This window comes from Bombus terrestris, chromosome 5 (assembly GCF_910591885.1).
Source record: "Bombus terrestris chromosome 5, iyBomTerr1.2, whole genome shotgun sequence".
Classification (NCBI taxonomy): domain Eukaryota; kingdom Metazoa; phylum Arthropoda; class Insecta; order Hymenoptera; family Apidae; genus Bombus; species Bombus terrestris.
In genome coordinates, this window is record NC_063273.1 from 5,275,061 (window position 1) to 5,300,194 (window position 25,134).

At 33.4% G+C, this 25,134-nt stretch overlaps 5 protein-coding genes and 1 long non-coding RNA gene across 12 annotated transcripts; 3 read left to right on the forward strand and 3 right to left on the reverse strand.

Annotated features, from left to right (window-relative positions):
- The first annotated feature begins 752 nt into the window (after nucleotides 1-752).
- On the forward strand, nucleotides 753-3,456 carry LOC100642634 (U3 small nucleolar RNA-associated protein 25 homolog). The gene has a single exon (XM_003395610.4). The coding sequence runs from the start codon at nucleotides 942-944 to the stop codon at nucleotides 3,219-3,221; it is 2,280 nt and encodes a 759-aa protein (XP_003395658.2). The 5' UTR covers nucleotides 753-941; the 3' UTR covers nucleotides 3,222-3,456.
- LOC105665757 lies at nucleotides 3,360-8,169 on the reverse strand. 3 transcript variants are annotated; one of them, XR_007224039.1, is made up of 3 exons: nucleotides 4,465-5,267; nucleotides 4,212-4,391; nucleotides 3,739-3,930 (listed from the first exon to the last, which is right to left on the reverse strand). XR_007224039.1 is itself a non-coding variant. In XM_012308755.3 (2 exons), the coding sequence occupies exons 1-2, from the start codon at nucleotides 7,738-7,740 to the stop codon at nucleotides 3,707-3,709; spliced, it is 1,356 nt and encodes a 451-aa protein (XP_012164145.2). In that variant the 5' UTR covers nucleotides 7,741-8,169; the 3' UTR covers nucleotides 3,360-3,706. The 3 variants fall into 3 exon arrangements, 1 of the variants encoding a protein (XP_012164145.2); XM_012308755.3 differs by lacking the exons at nucleotides 4,212-4,391; nucleotides 4,465-5,267 and adding an exon at nucleotides 6,609-8,169 and having other exon boundaries at nucleotides 3,360-3,930; XR_007224040.1 differs by having other exon boundaries at nucleotides 4,342-6,602.
- A 175-nt stretch (nucleotides 8,170-8,344) lies between these two features.
- On the reverse strand, nucleotides 8,345-11,633 carry LOC100649170. Its single transcript, XM_048405793.1, has 7 exons — nucleotides 10,563-11,633; nucleotides 10,274-10,480; nucleotides 10,037-10,213; nucleotides 9,862-9,966; nucleotides 9,212-9,744; nucleotides 8,865-9,126; nucleotides 8,345-8,782 (listed from the first exon to the last, which is right to left on the reverse strand). Exons 1-7 carry the CDS (start codon nucleotides 10,656-10,658, stop codon nucleotides 8,378-8,380), a joined length of 1,785 nt encoding a protein of 594 aa, XP_048261750.1. The 5' UTR covers nucleotides 10,659-11,633; the 3' UTR covers nucleotides 8,345-8,377.
- Nucleotides 11,634-11,792: 159 nt separating this feature from the next.
- On the forward strand, nucleotides 11,793-13,678 carry LOC100642753 (transmembrane protein 192). 4 transcript variants are annotated; one of them, XM_003395611.4, is made up of 4 exons: nucleotides 11,793-12,068; nucleotides 12,320-12,451; nucleotides 12,541-12,937; nucleotides 13,015-13,678. In XM_003395611.4, the coding sequence occupies exons 1-4, from the start codon at nucleotides 12,030-12,032 to the stop codon at nucleotides 13,257-13,259; spliced, it is 813 nt and encodes a 270-aa protein (XP_003395659.2). In that variant the 5' UTR covers nucleotides 11,793-12,029; the 3' UTR covers nucleotides 13,260-13,678. The 4 variants fall into 4 exon arrangements, with proteins under 4 accessions (XP_003395659.2, XP_003395660.2, XP_012164150.2 ...); XM_003395612.4 differs by having other exon boundaries at nucleotides 11,807-12,068; nucleotides 12,238-12,451; XM_012308760.3 differs by having other exon boundaries at nucleotides 11,807-12,063; nucleotides 12,238-12,451.
- LOC100642958 lies at nucleotides 13,646-19,439 on the reverse strand. Of its 2 annotated transcripts, none has more exons than XM_003395613.4 (3): nucleotides 19,178-19,439; nucleotides 16,851-16,911; nucleotides 13,646-15,725 (listed from the first exon to the last, which is right to left on the reverse strand). In XM_003395613.4, the coding sequence occupies exons 1-3, from the start codon at nucleotides 19,185-19,187 to the stop codon at nucleotides 15,437-15,439; spliced, it is 360 nt and encodes a 119-aa protein (XP_003395661.1). In that variant the 5' UTR covers nucleotides 19,188-19,439; the 3' UTR covers nucleotides 13,646-15,436. The 2 variants fall into 2 exon arrangements, with proteins under 2 accessions (XP_003395661.1, XP_012164156.1); XM_012308766.3 differs by having other exon boundaries at nucleotides 16,851-16,924.
- Nucleotides 17,925-18,964, forward strand: LOC125385087. The gene is made up of 2 exons (XR_007224048.1): nucleotides 17,925-18,505; nucleotides 18,591-18,964. It is a non-coding gene; the product is annotated as an uncharacterized LOC125385087 (long non-coding RNA).
- Nucleotides 19,440-25,134: the final 5,695 nt, after the last annotated feature.

Genomic DNA, 25,134 nt, shown 5'->3' on the forward strand with positions numbered 1-25,134 from the left:
TATTCAATTATCATGGACTACTTTATACTACAGATATTAATCATGACCCAGATAACCAGTAATAAAAAGATGCTATAAGTATTTCTCTAATATGATAAGCTAATATTCATTTAAATATATTATCATATTATGAATTTAAAAATCTTATATATCATTAATTTTTCACAATTTGACAAATAACGACTTTTTAGATTCCTGATTCGTGTAGTTGTAGATAAGAAAAATAAAGATTACAAAATTCAATTAGGCATGATAATTTCATCTATTAAAATTATTAGTCACGTGATCTAGATACAGAGAATTTGCTTCAAATTTCTTCCGATTTTCCGAATGTTAATTGTAAATAAATTCAAATTCTGATACGTATATTATTTTATGCATATACAACTATTATTTCATAATATTTTGCTTAAAAACAACGGTTATAATTATGTGCTACATATAATAATTATTATATGTAGAATCTTACTACATATCTTTGTAATTTGTAAAATATTTATAACTAATTATAATAATATAATATACAATAATATTGGGAAACACATACATACACATTAGATATACATAAAAAGGACAAAATACTATTTTATTTTGAATATTGATATTTCTCCTATAGTACATACTTACAATATTGTAATAAGTGTTTCTCTAAACGAATAAATGATATAAAATCGTGATCGTGTATAATTAAAAATTGTAATACCAGTATATTTTATTATAAATTAAAATTTTATGTACTTGTTTTCTTTTTAATATATATTATTTTTTGATTTAGTTATATAATTTACATAATTATGAATATACATATTCATAACTCGAAACATAAATACATATTCGTACATCTGAAAATCATCGACAAAGACACGTGGGTGTATTTCACTTCATAACTTTTTTTTTTATTATTATGGATTGTTAATTAATGTACATAACATTTGATAATAATGGCACGTGGTAAAAGATCAATTCGCGGTGGGAAAAGGAAATTTCACCGGTCCGATGATCGTCCGAAACCCAAAAAGAGTAAATTTAACCTAAAAGAGGCTTCGTATGTCAAAGATCGTGACATTAAAAATAGGGAAATCGAGAAACGTAGGCAAATGTTGGAAGAAGAAAAGTTACAACAACGAGACATAGAAAGCGACAATTCTGGCGATGAACAAGAGAATCCATTGCAAAACTTATTATCCTCTTTTGTAAACACAACTAGTTTACAAATTACTGCTATTGAATCTAATTCAGAAAGTGATGATTTTAGTGATAAGGATGACGTTGAGGAGAGTAATGAAATTAGAGACAAGCTAACAATGGAATCTAACAATATGGATGAGGAGGCAGATTTACCAAGTGATAGTGATGAAATAAAAATGAAAGACGCTGATGAAGAAGATCCTGAAACTACTCAAGAAGATGCTGGTTATTTGAAGGATCCATTCTCAATTCATCTTCATGACGATTTAAGCGATAAACTTTATGAAGCAGTTTCTATTGTTCCACAAACTGTAGAAACACAAAAGATAATATGGCCTGTTTTAGGCAATCTTACATGTCAAATACCAAAATTTTTAGATGATGCTAAAGACACAATGAAAGAACCTAACGTTTCTGTTTTAGAATATAAACAGTTTGCTAAGTGTGGCACTGTTCCTCAATTAATTGATAATGTAAATTGGGATAAATTATATGTTAAGTCTCAAATTCATGGCAATCTTACTCAAGCAAATTATTCAAATACAAAGGATAATGCGAATACAACTCCATCATCTATGACTCCTTTACAAAGGGAGCTATTTTCAATAATAAATAATTATCAAGATTTATACTATCCTGAAAGGACTTTTTCTAATGCGGATCAAATAAGATTTGTGTACTGCTTACATATAATTAATCATGTGTTGAAAACACGAACGAAGATATTGCACCATAATGCAAAGATAACAAAATCAAAATGTGCAAACATGACAGAAATCCCAGATGAATATAGAGATCAAGGTTTAGTAAGACCAAAAATTTTAATAATCGTTCCTTTTAAGCATTCATGTCTAAAAATTGTTGAATTATTAATATCTATTTTAATTGGAGAAGATAAAGGTGGTTCTGTAATGAATAAGACAAGATTTATGGAAGATTTTAGTGGCAATGAATTAGCAATGTCAAAAAAAAATCCAAAACCTGAAGATTATGAATTGACATTTCAAGGAAATACGGATGATACTTTTAAAATAGGAATTGCTATTACGAAAAAGACTTTAAAATTATATTCAGAGTTTTACTCCTCTGACATAATAATTTCATCTCTACTAGGTTTAAGAATATTAATAGGTGCAGAAGGTGAAGCAGATAGAGATTATGATTTCTTAGCATCAATAGAATTATTGATTCTTGATCAAGCAGAATTGTTTTTAATGCAAAATTGGGATCATATGATACATATATTAAATCATTTGCATTTACAACCAAAAGATTCTCATGGAACAGATTTTTCTAGAGTAAGAAGTTGGTGTGTGAATGGATGGACTAAATACTATAGACAGACGTTAATATTTTCAAGCATTCATGTGCCTGAAATTTATGGAATATTTAATAAGAAATGTTACAATTATGCAGGGAAAGTAAAAATAATAAATCCTATTTCTCCTGGATCTATTTGTCAAGTAGCTGTACAAATTCCACAAGTGTTTCACAGATTTGACGCTTCAAGTCATTCTCAAGCCTTGGAATATAGAATGGAGTTCTTTATAACAAAGATACTTCCTCAGTATAAAGATAGAATAATGAATCATACATTGATTTTTATACCATCTTACTTTGATTTTGTGAAATTACGGAATTATTTTAAAAAAGAAGAATATAGTTTTGTGCAAATTTGTGAATATTCTAAAGATGCAAAAGTGGCAAGAGCAAGAGATATGTTCTTCCATAGTGATGCACATTTTCTCCTATATTCAGAAAGATTTCATTTTTTCCGTAGAATAAGAGTAAAAGGTATAAGGCATATTATATTTTACGCACCACCAATCTTTCCTCAGTTTTACGTAGAAATGTGTAACTTAATGCAGGAAGCTAATCAAAATCCACGTTCAGGTTCTGGAAGTAATATGACAATTACTATTTTATATTGTAAATATGATATTATGCAGCTTTCTGCAATTGTAGGAGCTGAAAGGGTAAATAAAATGTTTGGATCAGAAAAATCCATCCACATGCTTATGACTGGTGAATAGGAAATAAAAAGTACGTCAAATTCTTTTATATAATAGCATCGGTATCGGATGTTATCGATATTGTGACTGTTAATATTATTAAATATGTAAAAATGTATCATTAACGTTTGTAGTTTGCATTATTATTAACAGGAAACATTTTTATCTTCATCGTTTTGTTTAATTTCTTTATTATATTACTATACAATTTTTAAATGCATTGAAATAAATACAATCTTAATTACAATCATCCAAACGATTTTGTTCACAGAATTATTTTTACGTATCAATAGTATAATTCCGCAATATTACGATTATTCCAGCAAAGAAACAATTTGATCTAGAAAGTATTCGTTTAGCATTTTATAATTATTTGGATGTAAAGATTATTAAATCGTTTTTGTCGTTATTAACTAAATAATTGTTATATAAGCATTATAACAAATCTAAAAGTTTTGACAGTAAAATCTAATTCTTCTTTTAATTAATTTTAATATTCTAACATATTAATTAATGTTAGAATGCATTTTGGTCGATATTTCTTTGGTTTCTGTACTTGGACTAGTTTGTAAATCCTCGAGTGTTATTAGCGAGGGAGCAGTCGATGATTCAGCAATCTCTGTCAAGATAGTTAATAAATCCTTCTGTCGTGGAGTGGTTATGATTTCCGACATACTTCGTTCACTCGCCATGGTCGTTAATTTTGTCGTCATTTTTTCTGTCTGCGTATCTGAAAAAAGAAAAAGTAATTTTAGTTTTATCGCATCTAAATTAGCATTTACAGCGATCAGCGATTTCAAGATAACGAATTCCATATTGATAAGTCATGACAAGAGTATAATTACACGATATATTTACACGATAATTGGCTAGTTCATAATTCGAACAAAAAATCGGTTTTTAAAGTTTTTAAAACGAATAAATAACATCGCAGCGATTGGAGGATTTGAAATCTGTTTTTATCGTTCATAATAGAGCGATCGGTGATATAATTTGATAATTATGTATTACCACATTCTGATTTTGTATTTGACTTGCTAAAGACGTCTTTCGGATCCCACAAGAAGGTATAATACAACGATAGTAGGATAGCTGCCATGCTAACAAATATAACATAGGCAACCACCGTCAATACCCGTACCAACTTTTGTTTATGTTTTGGTTCGTAGAGCTTGTCTTTCCTTTCGTCTCCTGCAAATCGAATTTCATTGCCTGCTGGTTTATGTTCGCGATTTCCCAATGTACGACTAATGCTTGCCATTACGTTTTGAGCGCTCATTTTGCGCGGCAACTGCATTCTCGACGTGCTGATGCTTCAAGGAAATTCGTTTTATTCAATTTTCGATTGTGAGATCATTAAGTTTATAAATGAGTCTTATGTTTCAGTTTTGATATAAAATTTCAATATAACATTATAACATTTTAGTTTCTATAATATTAAGTCATCGTACAAAAATCGTAATTGTAATCATAGTAATTCGATGTAAAGTTTCGAGGGAAATATCAAAGAAAACATTGTTTTCATCGAATGTTACGTATTTATAACTTCGTTGATCATTAATATTTATGAACGCTCAGTAAACTTTATAAGTTTATTACTGTAAGCTTTGTAGCTTAAATATATCTTATGTGGAAGACTGTTACGCAGAATGCTTTTGCGTTCGACAGGTTACGTACATATGTTTGGCTGAATGTTTTCTACGATTTACCACCAATGTTTTTGTAATCCTCGCGTTATCAATATGAATTCGAATCCACTTTTGTTGATTTTCGAATTCCCCAATTTAGTAGACAGTTTGGTTTACTGATAGGGCGTTCCCGAGCGAATACTGCGAGTATCGGGAACAGTGGTAGGGAGGTGTTTAAACTTCACGATAATTTGTCAAGAGGGAGATAAATTTTCGAGAATGCAATATGTAGAGGGTTTATATTGACGTTTTCATTATTCTACAACTATTTCTGTCTCCTGACTATTGGATCAACGTTTCTCACAGATACAGCTGGTAAGGCACACTCGTCTAATGATATGTATCAACGAGTTTTCACTGCGCAAGTCTCAGAATCTTGACTCATTGTGCTTCGTTCTGCAAACTCCAAGGGCTGCTCGATTTTACGGAATTCATCGTGGAAAATGCCCTTAAACCGTATAATGGACACCGTCTCATTGTATTTCCAAAATTTATCCACACAAAACTATCTCGTATGTTTTTCGATAAATATACGTGCTTAACATATTATATATTGATCGAATCATTGTTTCTGTTTACGACTAGAGTAACATTTTGATTTTATTTATTTTAAGCCTTTTTTAAGTAAAAAATTCAAAAGCAATAATGCTTAATGTCAGAAACAATAAGAATCTGTCTGTTTCATCCATATTGTATAAAATAAGTAATATACCGAATTAAAAGAATGTTCGTTAAGACATAGGTATAGGTACTACATCGGTTTCGAATTGAAGTGCTTCTGTAGAAGTGACAAAGAAATGATTAAAAATGTTACATAATCATTTTACGTAAGACTGAGCTTATGTATTGCTTCAAAGTTAATACTTGCACGTACAGGTCACGCAAAATAGGATACATTGTCGTTCCATACAGGATGCTATTTACGTAAACGTAATCATTCCAATGGATATAATTCGAAAGTTACAAGTGTCAAGAATAGAAGCTGCTAATACAAGAGCCCATAAACTTTAGTCAAAGCTGATAGGGTTTTCGTTTCGAGAGTAAAGTGACTTTTACGACATTCTCGTTTTACATAAGAGGCGCGCCTTTATTTTAATAGCATTTAGTAGCATTGTTCTTCGATCTCGGATAAAGATAGTAGTACGATAGGTAATCATTATTCAACGGATATTTCATATACTTAAGAAGAAATAAAAAAGGGAAGAAAAGGAGTGGATATATCTTTCCTTTAGTTTGATTCGCGTATACCTTCGTTTAAATATTATACTTCAGCATGTTATTTGAGAAGATGAAATAAAATAAAGTTGTTTAAATCAAATAAAGATTAAACAAGTTTGTTCATAGGTGTAGTAAGATTTTTGTACTGATGCAACGTTAAAGAAGCCATAATGGATCGACCTGACCCTGTTCTGGTCATTACGTGAACAATACAGATAATCATCGTAGGTCAATTCACCGACTATCTTCTTTCTAAGGTTTTAATCATGACTTTTCATTGGAGTTATATATATGAAATATTTTTGTGCTTTGCCTTTACTGAAATATAATTGTATGTACCTAACTACGCACGCGTGTAAAAAATATATTTGTACAAAAAATAAATGATGATCACGTTCATCGCTTAAGTGAACAGCAAAATATGTGTAATGTCGCACATTTAATAAGGTGGCTTACAGGTGAGTCAAGTGGAAAAAAATCAAATTATAGAAAATTTATTTACCTTTGAACTTCGACGCAATGTTTGCCAGTTTTCCAGGTAATTTGTTGGACTGTTCAGGATATTTTAGACGATTTTCAAGTTCCAAATTACGAGAAGAATCTAGAGTTGTTTGTTTATTTAAATTAATTGCTTGTTTTATATTGTTGATATTATACGCACGATCTTCTCTGCTATTTTGAATATCAAAATTTTCTTTATCATTTATCGCCATAATTGTCATTATAGTATCTATAAATCTTCCATTGGACAAATATATTTCAGGATACTGGGGCGTTTCAACTTTCACGCTTTTTTTATTAAACGTTTCAGCCTCCGATTTAAAGCTTGATAGAACATTATTTTTATCTTCGTTTCGATTGGTAACTGTATTTTTCGTAAAATTGTGATTTAATGGAAAAATATTTTGAGGTGATTCAGAATAGTTTCTGGTATTTGTAAAATGATCATTATTCGTCTCATTTCCAAAAATAGTCGAAGAATCTAGTATCTGGAATGTACCATTATTACCGAACATACGATTCGTAATTTTAGATGAATCTTTTGTACCTCTTCCAATTAATTTTCTTGTTAAGTTCAGCGTCTTTCCTTTTTCGAATGAAGTATAATTAAAAAAATTAGATGTCCCATTTTCTAGAGAGGAATCTTGAACAAAAGAGTTCGGATTATTGATTCTATTTTTCCAAGATTCAATTAAAGAATTTGGTAATAGAAACAATGATTCGTTTAATTTTTCACGATGCTCTTTTACATGATCGTAATTATTGACAGGTTTTTCTATGTCAACAATAGGATCCAAGAACAAAACATTCGTAGCGTTAGTGTGTTGTGCGGGTTTGTTGGGGTCATCTTGCACAGTCATTTTATCGCCTTGTAAGTATTGTACTTCGGGTTCGGAAGATAATTGAACTGGTCTTCGTATAAGCCTTGGATTAGGTGGTTCCCAAAGAAATAAATAATACGCACTTAAGACAATGGCTACGAAACTTACAGAGAACATGTAAGCCATCACAGTGACTAATCGTATTATTTTTTTGGTCCTTCGATTTTCATAGATATCCGTCTCCTTTCTCGAGCTTTCACCACCGCCAGCTCCTTCTTGAGGAGCCCCATCACTGTTTTCTTCCTTGCTCATCGTAATTTGAATTTTATTTGTATTATTGTATTAAACAGCGATTGAGAATTTATACTTCCCAGTGGATTTCTATCAGTTTCATATCCATTTTCCTAATTTTTCTTTTTATCTCCATTTTTATTACAATTCTTCTTGCGTATCGTTGCCATCTTGTAGAAATATAAATTTACATTTCACAGTGGTTGTGGGGAAAAAGTTCACCGAATCAAACACATGTGCAACCAAACAAAAATGTATTAGGAAATCTTCCGTTAGTACTTTATATTTTTCAGTAATTTTTAATGTTTCATTTTAAGTACGTGAACGTAGACTCTGTAGCCGGTGTTTATTTCTCAATATATACGAATTATTTGATATTTTACTCTTACACCTTCTACTATGGTGGAAATGAGAAAAGGAAGGCAATGTATCGTAGGACACGCTTCGGTAGCGAAAGCACGTAAGACTGCAGTTCTGAATAAGCGTTCGTAGAAAAGCACCTTCCTTCGCCACGTGTTCGAACCACGCGCAAGCGTTCTTAAGTCGGTACGTATTGTACACGAGATTATTTTTTGCTTGCAATTTATTAGACGCTCGTTCAGTACTTCAGTAGTATCGAAAGATATTTTTATTGTAGTACGATGGACTTTGTATTTGATCAACATTTCCAAATATTTGTAAACTTAGATTTTGGATCATCCCAACTTTCATCATCCCAACCGGTAATGTCATCTTGCATTAACAAAGCTTCAGAGAATTCAGGATCTTCTTGTTCCTTTTTCGAAACTTCTTCCTTGTTTTGTTCGGATTGTAGCACTGATTTTTCTAATACTACTGTTTCTGACGATTTTGACTTTTTGTTTGTCCATGTATACATCAACCTTTCATTTTCTTCTATTTGATCGCGTGAAGTATTTTTACTGCAACGCGAAGATGATTGTTTCATATTATTACAGTTACATATTTCTAAAGAAGTATTTACAGCAACTGAATTTTTTTCAAACTGGCTGTTTTCAAAAGTTTTCACGCTACAAGCATCATCTCCAAGTTGCTTCGAAGGATTCTAAAAACATTTTAATCTTTGTAATTAGATTAAACGCGGTTTATAGCTATGATTATTTACGCAGGATAGAGAATCATTATACCTCAGGAAGCGAATTTGATCGCGACGACAAATTATGTGAATTCGATTCTCGAAATTGTCGTGAGTTTTCGTTGATTCGAGGATTTGCTACGTACGATAAATTTGGGACACATTGCTGACTGCTCAAAATTGTAAAAATTTGCGTCAACAAGTCATTTGAACCTTCGGAGCAAGGTATTGGAATCGTCGTTTGAATACTCTGTCGGGCAATCAACGAATTTAATGCCGGCATCAATGCCGGAGCATAAAGTAATACCGCAAGTCTGTCAAAAAGGAACCAAAATATCAAAGAATATCAAAGGAAAGAAATCAAAAATTTCATTTCTTATTTTAATGTTTATTCCATACCTCAACAATTGAATGGTAAAACTATTGGGATCTAACAAAGGATTCCACGTAGGAGATTGCACCATAGGAGTGTAAGCGGTATGAACGTTGCTACGTGGAGTTGGTATTTTCTTATGTATTTCTTTTTTCTGTCTCTGGATCATACGCGTAAATTGTCTGGATGAATCGTTTGTACAATGTGTTCCTTCATACGATAACTTCTTCGCATGATTGTTCCAATAGTTGCGATTGCCTTGAGGTGTTTGAACACGAATATCAAAATTATCTTTTCGATGAACATCCGTATTTTCGAAAAATTTAGTTCTTTTGAACATACACTTCTCCTCGCATTTGGTATTTTGTTGCTGACAATGAAGTGTAGATTGATCGGAAATATCGCTGTTAAACTTTGATCCCATTATAGGTCGAAATTCTGGTGTATATACAGCAGGTTTAGTCTGCGTATGATCTTCATGTTTAACATCGAAGTCAGTATAGTAGGACGTTTCCGGCTCATGTTTCTTGTCCAAGCTTTGGCATACTTCCATCGACGCCTTTATACATCGTTGATAATTATATTAGTTCCGAATGGTTTATAAAATAAAATTATGTATTTTGTAACATTTAATTAACTTTAGCGCGATAAAGAGCCTGTTATACGATCTTAATACCTTTCGTGTTTTAGGGGGACCGAAATGTTTCCTCGATTTACCAAAAATGATTTTCGAATGATCAGAATCATATTTATCTACAGCTTTATGAATCTCGCTATTTGCCTATAAAGAGATATATTAGTAATATAATATTTCAAATTATTAAACTTTTTATATATCTTGATACGCATACTTTAGAATTTGTTGTTTTGTATCTCGACGAATCAATCAATTGAGTTGAATCCTGTGGAAGTATCATAGCAATATTGTGCATCGAACAAACTGCTGTTGAATTGTTGTTAATTAGTATTCTTGATTGAAATGAGTCGCTATCAGGCTCCTTTATAGGATATATATCATTCTGTAAATTCTAAAAGAACATACAAGTGCAAACAATCATGTTTCAACTTGTTGAATTTTAGACGAATACCTGTGAAGATTTTCTGTATTTCTTCCAATCTGGATCATCAAAGGTTTCATTAATCGAATCTTTATCTTTTTTCATAGTGTGACGTTTCCTTCGTGATGAAACGCTAACTTGTTCTTGATTCTTTTTGTACTGATTTCTTGGAAGAGTTCCAAAAAAGTGTCCGTACTTTGTAAGGGAACGATGTTTCCAATTTACATCTGTTTGCGACTTTAAAAGAAGAATGAGATTAAACACGAACGAAAGAATATTAAGTTAAAAAAATTAGTAAAATGGTAGATGATGAAAATACCGATTGATGTACGGCATTGGTATTTCGTGTTATTATAGGGATTAATGTTTTCATTCTTGTTAATTCTCTTTCCATAATTAGATATCTTTCTTTCATTTGTCTGATATATTCCAATAAATATCGATTAGGTATATTCTCAGTATTACTAAAGCATAATTAACAAGTTATTTTATGTTTCCTCTTGACAATTCATTTCACTTAAGAAATTCAATTTCTTGTTTGTACTAACGTTCGGAAACATAAATTATTCGGCTGGCCATGGTCATTATCTTCGAGAAGAATAAAGTTTAAATCAAACAAGTGTCCATCGTTCCTTAAAGATGGTATATTTACTAATTCATTAAATGATATCCCATGTCCTTGATTTGCAAAAAGTCGTCGAATAAATTCATTACGTCTTTGATTACGTTGATTATCCATAAGTTCCAAAAATATTTGTCGTCCAAACATACTTGTTAATTTTGTGTAAAGAAATTCACAACAAATTTTGACGAATTTGTACTATAATTACAATTATTTTGTATAATCTTTCATATAGGTTGTGTTTTCCATTGTATGTTCATCTTTTTTGGGGCAGGGGGGGGGGGAGAATAGAATAAATTCTATTTGAGAAACTTGAATATCGATTTAAAATTGAGTCGTTACTACAAATTGCTATATTTGTATTTTTATTCATTCTATAAAATCGTCTCTCTAAAATGGTATCAATAAATTGACACTTGTGTTTAACACAGTGTTTTGCACAATATCTACTTTAATACAAATGCATATGACGTTTAACGAAATGATAGTACAAATGTATGAAGATTTATTCTCCGTATTTTTAAAATAAAGTTTGACGTTTCCTGTGTATATTTGTTCAGTATCTTCTGATGAATGTTAGCATGCATATAGAAATTTAGTATTCCGTATTTATTACTTGTTACTAGCGATTGTTTTATCACACCTTATTTTTACAAACTTTGTTTAACATTTTTTCGTTTGTATATTATTTTTTTACTTATTATTATTCTATCTATTTCCAATTTTGTATTTGAAAATAAACTAACATATTTATTAAAGAGACGCTTATTAATATAAGTACACTTTGTAAGCACAAGGTTATTACTGTGTTAAATAATATAAATCATAATTTTTGTCAATTTATTTTTTGATGTTTGTTATATCCACACATATAACTCTTGCCAAGTTTCACGTATATCGTATGTATATGCACTACAGCAGGCATTTTGATCTTACGTTTTACGTTATATGTTGCAACTATGATTTGTTGTACGTAAATTGAACGATACGTTGTAGAACCTAAATGATTTGTGGCATGTATCATTTTACGGCTTAAGGAATTCCGAGTATGTTTCTGGAAAACGTGCTATATATGATTAACGTTGTAAACAAAGATGTTGGTTTAGTCCTGGTAATGAGAAGTATATGTAATTTTCTTGTTTTGTATCATCTTTTTATGGTGGAATGGTCAGTCTTAACAGAGATTTAAATACGTCAGGTAGTGTGAGTATAATAGAAATTATATCACCCATTATATTATTGTCTTGTATTCGTTTTTATTGGTATTGATATAATATAAACATAACCTCTATCTTTATAATCTTTTGCCATTCATGTTTTGACTTATATAATTTATATTATATTAACATCATAATTATAATAAATATTACAGACTTCCTCAAAATGTGATTCTCATACATATTGACTAAAAATTTATTGAATGAAGCAATTACTTATAAATATACATTTATTAGGGAGCTGTATTTTTTGATTCGCCTTATAACATGGATGAAGAAGACCCTCATCTACACGTATTAACTTCTGAAGAAGTATATTTTAAAAAATTGGATACTATACCAATTGTGTCTGTTTCCCTTATATTTAGCGTAAGTGGCTACTTCTTTAAATTATTTAGAGGATTATATAAAAGAAATTGTTTATCATGCAAATACTATGTGTTTATTTCAAATTTTAGGTGTGTCTAGAAATTATTGGGATTATATTTATATCTGTGTGGCCTGAAGAAAAAAATAAATGTGATACATATTTTATATACTTGTATCTTCACTGTGCATACTGGCTGATAATTATGTTGACAGATCATTTTGTAAAAGCAAAGCATCATAAACTCCGTATTTATGGGTATCTTGATTTTTATCGATCTACATATCAACAGATAAGAACACCTCTTTTCATAGCGTCATTATGGATAACATGTTATCTATTATTGGCTGTGATTTTGCATCACACGCATAAAGTTAATTACGAACAATACTGTCATGCTTCGGAATGGTTCACTCCCCTAAATTACATAGTGTTGTTGACCACAGTAGAACTTACAATTATTATATCAGTTTATATACATTACATTAGTAAGTATACGAAAAATTATTGAAGAATTTATAATATATAGGAAGTTGTAAGACTATAAACATTGTTTTTCTTACAGAAAAAGTTTCGCGATTCAATCGATTACGTCCTCCAGCTGATGTTGCTAGAGAAGAATGGTCATCTTCTTTTACTCAAGATACATATGCCGGTAGCAGTGAAGTAGGTTGCTATCATAGGAGATCTAATTTGGAAGAATTGCTTGAAATGCAGGCTGATTTAATAAGATATTTAAGAGATCGTAATGATAAATTCGGTCATGCAATAATGTTGTTCGCAGCTCAACGTAGTTTGCCTGAAACATAGGGTTGTGACCTATATAAAATACAAGCTCAAAGTAAAGCTTTCTCATTTTTATTCGGGGACTATAATTGAAAGAAACATATTTATATTTTATGGAATTCAACTTGTTTTTATTGTTGATATCTCTTTCTTCTTTCTTTATATATATAGTTCTTTCATTATATATACAATATGTATTGAATACACTAATTTTTAATAGCAATCATAACCTGTTACATTTTTACTTGCATCTAAGGTGTGTACTATGTATTAATATTTAGAAGTTCTCATACACTTTTGCATTAATTTACATTAATTTGAATTGAAGTTATATTTTATATTGTTACGATTAAAAGAGATATCGTATAACAAGAAATCAAAAATAATTTCTGTGATAAAAAATGTATATCTCCAATTCAATAAAGTATATTTTTTTTTCAATATACAATTCTTATAATTCTAATTACACTTTACAGTTCTTATAATACGTATATGTTTGTATGATGTTTCTACAATTAGGCTAGCAATATCTTCAATACATAATGTTTATTTTCTAAGATTTTACTACAAACGTTATTATTACAGACTATTATATGATAACAGAAACAGTAATCGTCTGTTTATTTTGCATTCTTTGAAATATTGTTCCATTTTTTCATTATCAAGTTGAACAAATATATACTCTTGATTCGAAAACTAATTTTTAAAAATTAGAAAATAACATTATCGGGAAAAAGAGCGAGATTATATATTTTTTACATTGCGTGCTCGATTTATTATATTGAAGGAGTTCTTAATAATAGCGAGATTAACATATATGCCGAATATCTCTATTTATATACTTTTTTACATATGTATATGTGCATATTTCTATAAATGCCTAATTATACCTAATTTATCTCAATAAAAACTTGATGCAGTGTGCACGTGAAAACAAGAAAGATCATACTCGTGATTTGTTGGTCCGTATTTAACTCGAACCTTTAGTATTTTATAAGATACCGCGAAACAAGGTTCTCATAACGATTTTTTTTACTGTATAACTGCATTGTAAGGCTTCTTGTGGATAAACACCTTAGACGATGAGATGTATCGTATTAAAAAAGAAATCTATTTACAGAAAGTTTACGTGTGTTACGGCAGGCTTAGAGTCCTATGCTATCATATGTATGTATGTTTATGGTATATAAAATTATTTACTTATACATATGGAACACTCAAATATACAATGCTATAAAATGTAGAAGCTTGTACTTGATCAAGACGTACTACGTAGTTATGATTTCGACGTTTTTCTTGGAAATGAAAATATCCTATAAATGATTGCGTATTAAAATCAGTGCTAAAACCGAAGATTCTCGCTATTCAGGTTAGTACTATACCTCGTTCCTTGTTTTCTGAAAGTTTGTACTACACTTTTAGGCCAGCCATTTTTGCTGCGTATCTTCATACATCGGATACATCTCATAGTTACAAGAATGTATACCGATTGTTTTTTATTATTGTCTTATAGAAGAAGTTTTTCAGACTTCATGATAAACGCAAATCGAGATAATCTTCTCGAACTAATTAATTTTGAACATTGTGCCAAATTCTTCTAGTGTAATGAGCAATATAACCAAGTTTCGATTGATCGTTTTTACTTTTATAAATCTGTTGTTTGCAAAGTAGAAGTTTCCTTTTTACGAAGTAAAAACGAACGTGGAAACGTCGCGACGCTTCGGATGTAATTAAAGCGAGGCGCAATAACTTCGTTTCACATTTAAGGACTGAACCATCGCGCCAAGATTTTCCTCATGGCTATAAAGTTCTAACCAAATTTTCTAAGGGTAAGCAGTTGTTGATCAAGAATTTTGCTCCTAATTTTCGTATAATTTTGATCGCTTTTATTCAAAGCAACATTTCGCATTGCAAATGGTTGTTCAAAAATAATTCCCATAAATTTCATTTTGTAGAAATTAATAACCTTTATACCATAGAAATATGCTTGTTTAAAAAATAGTTTTCTCTTACATTTTAACATTGCTGTATTTTCTGTTCAATCGTGGTATTATCAGTATCGCAAAAAAGTATTTTTAATCTCACGCAACATTTTTCGGAAAATTTTGTAATTTGCCATTGCACTTAAAGAATCGACGCGCATCGCAAAGGCGCGGTGGTCCCAATCATACAACTGCTTTACGCGACCAATAATGATAGAATCACGCGTGCGTAGCTCCCACTACGTTTCCGGTTGCTGAGAGTTGCTCTTCGGCCTCCATCATTTTTAACTTTCTCACTACTTGAGCATGTTCTTCGAGTAGCCTCGCGAATTCTCCTCTTCTAGTTTCGGCTTCCACTTGCATTTGTTTAATTTTTTCTCGAGGTCCGCCTGGACTGTCCAGTGGAGTTTGAGGCGATGAATTCTGCGAGCTGTTTACATTCGATAAACCATCCAAATCCGAGTTCTCGCTTGATATCGAATGAGAATCGACGTCATCCACAATTAAACTGTAAATTAAAAAGAACATTGAAATCTACAATATCTCTTTTATCGACAACTTAACAATTAATATTTTTATCGACTATTGGTATGATTTTTAATTCGGGAGATGCACAGTCTTCGTCTTAATTTTAAGTAAAAAAAGGGAAACAATTAAGACATGAATTCGAGGCTCGATTCAAGCACGAGATATTTTCAGAAAAGATTATTGTGGTTGGATACATAGATATTACTATTCATCATGATTAATAGTAACGAAGTAATCGTAATGAGTAATGATAATCAAGACGTCAATTCTGTATTTTGAATTTCAATTTTCAGAGCGCAATTTGCTGGCAGAGAGGACGTGATTTTTATAGTTGGTCTAAACTATCGACGTTCTGCCCTGCAGCATTCTAGTGGCAACAATTGTCGCTTGCGTCAATGTTACGTCATTGGTACTGAAGCACGTAGTCTAGGCTATGGATAACGAATTGATTTTACGTAAAACACTGTATTAGAACCCTAAAAATATTTCAGTAATATCGAAGGAGGAAACGATATGTACGAGAATTTTTATTATTGAAACGAAAGTGTTGGTTTAATTATACCGGAAGAACATTCTGTTGAGGGGAAAAGGGGAAAGGAAGAGAGTCTACTCATTTGCGTCATGATCTATTATGCTGGCTGAATGCCGGCTGCGATATAGTGATCTTGATAGAAACATGGCAATTTTCGTAATATATGAATTATTATCGTTAATCTACAAATCATGAGATTTCGAAATTGGAAAAAGTATTTAAATAAATAGACTTGTTTGTTATTAGATTATAGGGTGATCAACGAAGCCAAAATCGACGTATTATTTGTATACTAAACTAAATTTATGTTTTTCATTCACATATCATTTTTTATTACTACAGGCTTTCGAGTACGCATTTAAAGATGTGTGCTTGATTCGATCGAGATAACTGAGTATATTCTTAAGTACACTGCGATCAAGGATTAACATTGACTCTACCGTTCTCCTATTTCCGTCACACGATACTTTATACGTATTTCTTTTTTGTTTCTTGCTTTTTATCGTACAATGTCGATAAAAATCAGTTGATTTTTGTAAGATTTTGATTTTATAAAGATTTACTATCGCTTACCTGAATGCACCGTAAATTTCTCTTCCTGATGCCATCGTCACTGCGATATCAGGCAACGACCCTGAAACAGAGTCCTATGTCTGTGACGCAAATTCATTAATTCCGAAGGAATATAGAAACACGTGAACGAGCAAAGATTTATGATAGGATAATTTTACGGATAACGTAATATGTAGTGACGTTGATTGGTTTTTAAAAATCATCCTATTTTTCTCATCGAGTGACAAATAACTAGGCTCACAGCTCTGACGCGATCATTGTATTCTTTATGTCGAGCTAAGAATATTATTAAATACTATTTAATTTTAAGACAGCATAGCACGGATAACGTTTCGTTCGCTTTGCCAGACAATGAGATTCTCGTACGTACAGAACACATATCGAAATCAGTAAATAATTTTTGAGCATTTTGGCAATTGAGTCAAGATGGTTGACTCGATTGTCCAAAGAAATATATAGTCGCGTTGCGTTTTATATCGTAGCACACTTTTCTGGCAAGGGCACGATGCGTAAAAGAAGCTTCATTTATTTCAAGACAACGGACATACATATCGGAAAGTACAACTATTCAGACTCGATATAGCATAAGACAATGCTTATCTTGGATCGCTTGTGGAAAAAGATTTTTCCCAGAACAGATTAAAACAGCTATAAACGATTCAATGATAGTTACTTTATTTGTGGTTTGTAATTCTTGTTTCCTGTTTGCGCGAAAAGAGCAAAACCAATTTTCGATCGAAACGAAATCAATTGTCTTCGCGTTGGACGAAAATATATTATCTAATATTAGCATTGACACGCTATCATCTACGTTTATCATTTATAAGGCCAACAATATGATTTCCAGTGATTTTCTTACGTAAATTGCATTGCATCGTTTTATTTAACGAAGATCGATTGGCATGCCATTGATGTATTGGTCGTTATCATCGATCATAGAGCAAACGATAAAGATCCTATAAAATATGCTTTCGTTCGAAGAAGTTGTTAGGTCAAAAAGAAATTGAATCTCTGGTAAAAAATATTATTCGTCATAATAAGCCAATAAATAGCCGACTATTTTCTGTGAACGACGTGTACAAATTTATCTGATGGAAGCGAACCAAATCGGGTGCATTTACACGTGTACGCTTCACACGTCATATCCTACGTTACGAACCACGCGAATTTCAATTATACTTTACTGAATGCATTTCGCCCTTGCTAGTAATAGCAGCGTTTAAAAGTTCGACGATGAGGTCAGAAAATGAAAGTGAATCGAGAGAGAGAAGGTGCATTATCTGCGATAGCTAATTGCTGAGAAATTGTGATTATCGACGGCTAGCGCGAATTCGCCAGAATAATCGATGATGTATAAGGAAGGTGGTATCCCGATCTGTCTAAAATAGAATCACGAACGCGAATACGACGAGATCGAAACCTTGGCCCCATAGAGCAAAGCTTACGTCTGTTTCGTTGATAAAATGATTAATTAAGCACCGCGTGAACTAAATATCTCCTGCTATTCAAGCATCGAGATCTTAACGAGCAATCACCTTGGAAACACATTTGACCAACGATGCTACATTGTGTGTGAAGGATGTTAATTACAGTAAAAAAGATGCGCGAAAAGAAAGTACCTATATGTAATATTTCGTTACTAAGTGTTACTAATTGTACGTTCGGTTATACGTATAGCCGTGAAACAGCTAAACACACAGCTTTACAAGCTATACAGAAGGAATTTTCTTTATTTGGTAGAAGCTGAGAATCGACCTTCGTAACCACACGGGAAGGAGGATCGAGCTCGAGCGAGGAGTGCTTCGCGACCTTAGACAATGCGACCTGCACACGAAATATCCACGAACCGTGACCACTTCTGCGAGCTAAACGCAAGAGAAACGAAGAAGGTAAGAAAGTCACGAGCCGACAGAGAGGAAAGTATCCTCTCGTATTATTACACCGGATAAACGTCAATGCCGTTTAGAACCAGTTGTAACGTTTCTACTCGAGATTCCTGTGTCGATCTCGAGCTGAACATTTCCATGGCGGTCTGTTAAAAGCACTTCGCTCTAATTGCATACCGGAATCTTTGACTCAAATGTACGCGTAAAATACACAAGTTAATACATAAATGTCTGGACCATGCCTGCACGAGCGTCAGTTTCGAATGTCAGCAATTTCTTTTCACTCTCTTTTTGTTTCTTCAAATAAATTTCAAACGAATGCGGACGAATTCTAGCGAGACGAAATGACTAGACAACGAACTTTTTATATTTTGCGAAGGCGGCATCTAACAACAGTAGGAAATTTTGATGCAAGACGAAGGGATAAATGTAATTACTTACCTCTGACCATCTGTGTTCGACAAGTTCCTACTGTATGAGCAACTTCTCACGTCTCTTCTTCCTCCTTTGAATAAAAGTTAAGGAAGAGTTTGGCAAATTTTCTATGCTTGATAACGAACAGTATGAGGGGAAAAGAACAAAAGATCCTTAAGCAAAAGAATACGTTTCAATAGATAGGGCAGTGAACGCATCCAAAGACACGACACGCCAGAAAGCACAACGTTCACTACTCGAGAGACTCGCGCAGACTGATCTGCTTGGCCTCTATCGCCGCGCTACAACCTCAACAGCAGGTTACCGCTTTACCGGAGAAGGGGGATGCAATCGACAAATTTTATTTCATGCTACCCCGCCTTTTCCTTCTTATATTCCTTCTTTTTTCAATACATTCAAAAAGCTTCCGTTTCCATTTCGTTCATAGATATGCTTATTACTGATCGAGTGCCAAGAGAATCAAGACAATGGAATACGCGCCGTTGATACTTTTACAAAATTACTAACCGTGAAACGATGTTTTGTCCCAAAATGTAGCAATTTTTCAATGAAAATTATGAAATCGACGTAATACACTTCTAAAATTGGCTGTATTTCTATTCTCGCGCGTCTCATTTTTAACTCCGTTCATCTATTTTTAAACGATCGATCGTTATTGTTGTTAAATGATTTCATAAAGCGTCGTCGAGTATTCGTGCACAGGCAATTAACAATTGTCCGTAATTGTTTTTCTTCGCGATTCTATTCGTTAATGGACCGTCGAAACAAAAGCCAGCGAAGGAGAAAGCAATTTATGATAGAAAATCGGATTGCGCTTGAGGGAACCGTACGAACGAGAAAAATCTTTTTAAAGTGACAAACTGGCGACAAAAGAAAGGTAACTGACTATATTCCAATCGATGTTTCTTAGAAGCGGATATTGACAGCTTATTTAACTAACAGATGAATCATTCGTAATGACGTTCATACTTCTCTCTGAATTTCGATTTATATCTTCTGCGTAATAAAATTGTATGTTGCACGTAAAACCAAAAAACAGGAAGATAGCTGAATTCACGGAAATCTCATTGAATCAGACGTCTAGAGGATATATATATTTATATAAGGAAATGAATATTTCACGAGCATTTTAGGGTTCTCTTTGAAATTGATTCATCTATTTGTTAATAAAAGCAATTTTTGCTCGTACAAAAGTTCAATAGTCGATGTTTCTATGAAGTGAATAACAAACTCTTAAATCGCTAGTTCTCGGTTATAATCCGGGTGTCCCGTTGTTAGTCGATGCACGTGATGCTACGTGCTAGTCGATGCTGTAAATGGATCGTCCATTAATATCACGTACAATGTATTCCGAACGAAAGGGAATCTTTGATTGGATGCCCGTGAGAAGTATCTGGGTGATAATGAGCGCGGATGCGCCAGGAACGCGAGCGATCTATGTCGGATTTCAGGGTCACCACGAGACGAAGACCATACAACTCTTCGAGGAGTCCAGTGGTAAATTATTTCGGTTGGTCGCTAATTTTGTCGCGGTATGCCATACCGCGCAGAGAGCGCGGTGGTTAACCATTGCTACGTAGAGCGAAACAGCTTACTCGTTGTCTGCGTCCTTCCACGCTTATCTCCCCGTTCTTTGCTTTCTTCTCCCGCACCCTCCTTTTCTATTTCTTTGTCTAGGTTTCTTTCAGGACATTTGCTGGACGATTGACTCCCTATTTTGGCTTGTTAAAGTTAGCTAATCAGTCAACATTTTCCTCTAGCTTGAGAAAAGCTTATAGTTTCAATGAGAGACGCGAATTGCCCTGGAAATGTGGAGATTTCTACAAGAAATGTATGTGACGTATCGCACAACAGATTATCAAAGACGTATTAACTTTCTAATGGAAATAACGTGAGCCCCCAAAAAAATTGATCCAAGCATAGCGAATTAATCGATAAAAGAGTTAATTACGTGACGAGGTAGAAAATAAATAACGCGGTGACTACCCAAACTGTACTTAAAACACGCTGTGAAATCGTGAGAAGTTATTAAACGCAAGTGCGTCAGCGATAGCAATCGTCGAACATACTTGTATGTGTGTGTCAAATCAGGAACGAAACGAGAAGAAATTGTAAGGTATTCGATAAAGATGAAAATGAACTGTCTCTGAGATAAGTATGTGCGTCAATACTGATACTGTATCTTATCGAGCTGTCCCGTTTTTGCATAGATCGTAATCTTTGATCGCTGCGAAAGTCATTGTTAATGATGCAAGAGACATATGCGTTAAGTCTTCGATAATTTTGTTCTCAGTGATATTTTGCTATTAAAGGAAGATAATCATTTTGACCATCGTTGAATATATACCTACCGTGGAATATATTTACATATTCCGTTTTTGCTTTATGATTTAATTACGTGCAAGAAAAGTCCGAATAATCTGATAACGAAAAGACTTTATTTTGAAGCATGTCAACGTCATTTTCCGTCAAGGTTAGTGTTAATACCTTGCCGAATTGTTTTATAGAAAACACATTTGTTTCTGTGTAAAGATCAATCGCAAACATCGTAGAGACGCGCATCTATCGATTTATTTAGAAGGAAAATTTTGAATTTCTACAATAAAAAAGCTCTGGCGTATTAGACAAACGAAAGGGGATTAAGACCTTGGCTACCAGACCTTGGATTCAGAACCTGAGTTAACGCATCAGACATTTGATATCGAGGTTAAATGTTCCTCTTCGGTAGGAAAGAAGAAGAAAAAACGAACAGTTTGTTTCTCTTAGCAAAAATTGCGAGGGCGTCGAGATTCCATGCATACTGATTCAAGTTGATAAATTCAAATTTTTTCATCCGGAATTCCATGCGTTCGTCTATTCTAATCACTGAAATTCGTTTTCTCTCGAATTAAATACTTCCTGGGCAAGTTTTACCAAAAATCGCAACTATGTTATAGTTATGTACCTTGAGCCGTAACGCAAGTGGAATGCTTGTGTTTTCTTTTTATTTCGGTCATCGGAGAAAACGAATGCAAGGAAAGTATTTACAGCGTTTATCGAGGCGCCAATGATTCAAGATCGTCTAAATATTTCGATGCGTAGATCACGATTAAGCTTACATCATAAATATTTTTCAACAAGAATAAGTTATATATGAAAATCTTTTCCGGCAGATTGGAACGTCCGGTCATGCCGCGACGTACGCTGAAAGTCTATAAGCTGCTGAAGAGTATTTTTGTCCGTGGATATTATCGATTGCATATACCCCTGATTCGTCCTCCCTTTCTCTTGCACATCGAACGTATAATTTGAACATATAGATTCTTCTCCTTATTTTATTTTCCGTCTATGTACGAGTTCTCCTATTCCAAAGCTGATAGACGTTTTATGCGTATCGTTTTAAGTTTACAAACATAGATCGCGTTTTGTTTCAACTTCACGCAGACTGACATAACATGACGTAAACAAAGTAGAGAAAATTATGCAAAGTAGGAGAAATCATGTTTTTTCACAAGTCTTAACACCTCTGTAAATATTTTGTTCTTAATAGCTTTAACAGAGGGCTACTTTGTAGATTTGCTTCTAGAAAGAAATTATCGATTCTATGTACATACAGGATTGCGAGACGAGAATCAAGATATTTTCAAGCGGATCTAAATCGATTTCGGTATAATTCACAGATCAAATCGTATTAGAGAGGAAGAGTTTGACACGGTGGAACACGAGGTCGGTTCACAGTTTGTAAATTCAACGATGAGTGACGTGTCTCAATTGTGATTCACTGCAATGCGTCACAGTGAATAGAGAATCTTATTCTTGGTTCATCGTGGCTTATTGTTCGCAGTCACCTACTTTCATTTGCCCAATTGTATCGTTTGCTTCGCGCAACACTCTATGAACTATGTGTCTGTATGTATTTTAAAGCAGGAAATTTCACTCGGTTCCCGCAGCGTTCGAGAAAACATTTATTTTTCACCTACGACACGTTCACATTCCTAAAAGCCTTTCTCATCCTCCTAGCGTATCTAATAAACAGATGGACTTTTTAAAAAACTACGCTATCATCGATTTGATGGAAAGTTCCTGCTCGTGATTGGCGGAATTTTACCAGTTTACTCCTATTTGACCGTATCACGTACTATAAATAGGTTTAAATAATCACGTGAGGCTTGCATACTGACGTAAACGTATGTAGTATTGTATAGAGTATTCATTTCCTAATATTAAACTGATCTTAAGCGTAATCGAGTTTATCGACGATAACTCGATGTAACCAAATAATCGGAACTACTTCGTTGTAATAAGGTAAGGGGGGGCAGAAGATATAGAAGAAAGTGATAAAGTTATCTCAAATTTACGTCTTCTCTACTTTGATTCAGGCTTTCTTACGCGAGAGCCTTTTAAATCTTTCGATTTTAAGCGCTGGTGTGAGAATTCAATGGCACTCGTTGTTTTGGCCTTGCTCTCAGAGAAATTGTAAATTTCGTAAATCGCCCACTTCGTTTAACGAGCTACGAAAGAACAGCTAAAAACACTCCGATTCTTTTTTTCCTTATGTTTCGCCAGATTTACGAGAAGTTACGAATACGCGGCTCTCGTTGATCGAACGAGTACCCGTAAAAATATCCTTTCGGAAGACACAATAAAACATGAAATAAAAAAATTTATCGCTGTTGATTACGGTAGAGTATAGCTTATGTCATTTGTTTATTGTTTACCTTTCACTTTTACGATTTGCCTTTATGTGACTCGGTGCTTACGCCACTGATTTCGCGTTAAAGAATCGGTAAAATAACGTAGACTTGTAAGAGGAAGGTTGGAGTAGTACGAAGTGAGATTACATGAACGAGAGAGGATGAGAGACCCAACTTCAACACCAAAATGGCGGAGACCTGGAGGGTTGAATGTGGCACGTGTTTGACAGCCTAACCCAGTGGCGTAACAATAAATTTACACCTTTTCAAGCGTTTGCTAATAACTATCTCATAACTCTGATTCGTGGCACGAAGATCAATCGATTTACGACGTTGCGAAATAAAATGGTTAAAAGTAGATAGTTGCTCGTACGTATGTAGTTTCTTATTCGATCGACCAACTTGGTTCACGCTGCCAAAAAGGAAAAAGAATAGGACATCGGAGTTTAAACTGAACGTTATTTTATCGATTGATGATCGAGTTAAACGGCCCCTCGTTCGTTCTAAATAAAATTTCGATAGATACAAAATAAGAATACAATCGCAATGGGATTCGGGTACAGATACAGATATGCGTCTCTTTTATTTGTTAAATATGCTTAGACTAGGAGAGCGAAAAATACTAACGAATAACCATTAGGATGTGGATAACATTTTTTTAATCAGTATGAACTAAGCATTCTATTTCGATATTCGGGATTATCGGGAAAATTCTTATCGCTGTTTTCTGAATTCTACGCCTCTGAAGCCCGACCACCCCCGCGTGCCACCCCAAGTACACCCCTAATGACGTCATAGGACAGTGGCGCCAACAACTCTGTACTGACGTCAGTCCTGTACATTGGGCAACTAAGTTTCCTTCGCGCTATGAATTCCACATTTTCCCCTTTCGTTTCGTACGAAAGGTGAAAGCAACAAACAATACTATCACGATATTGCGTCCCTTTCCCATTATCAGTTGATCTCTCGCGGTCTTTTTTATTTCATTTATTAGGAAACGAAGCGTCGCGCGCGCTTAGAATAGAGTAGAGTTTTACATATATCGTGCTATTATCGAGTCGGCGTAAAGCAGTACCTCTGTCATCGATTCATCATGACGACAGCAATGACGATCTCACTCGTCGCTAGTTATACGAGTTATAGTTGTAGTTATTTTACGTCAAACCAATTGGTTGGTTCAATTTATTTTTCAATTTAAACTATGGCGTTACATATCGGTACCAGAACCACAGGCCTTCTAATCTTTCGCATTGTTTCATAATCGCGATGAACCATCCATACAATAATCGA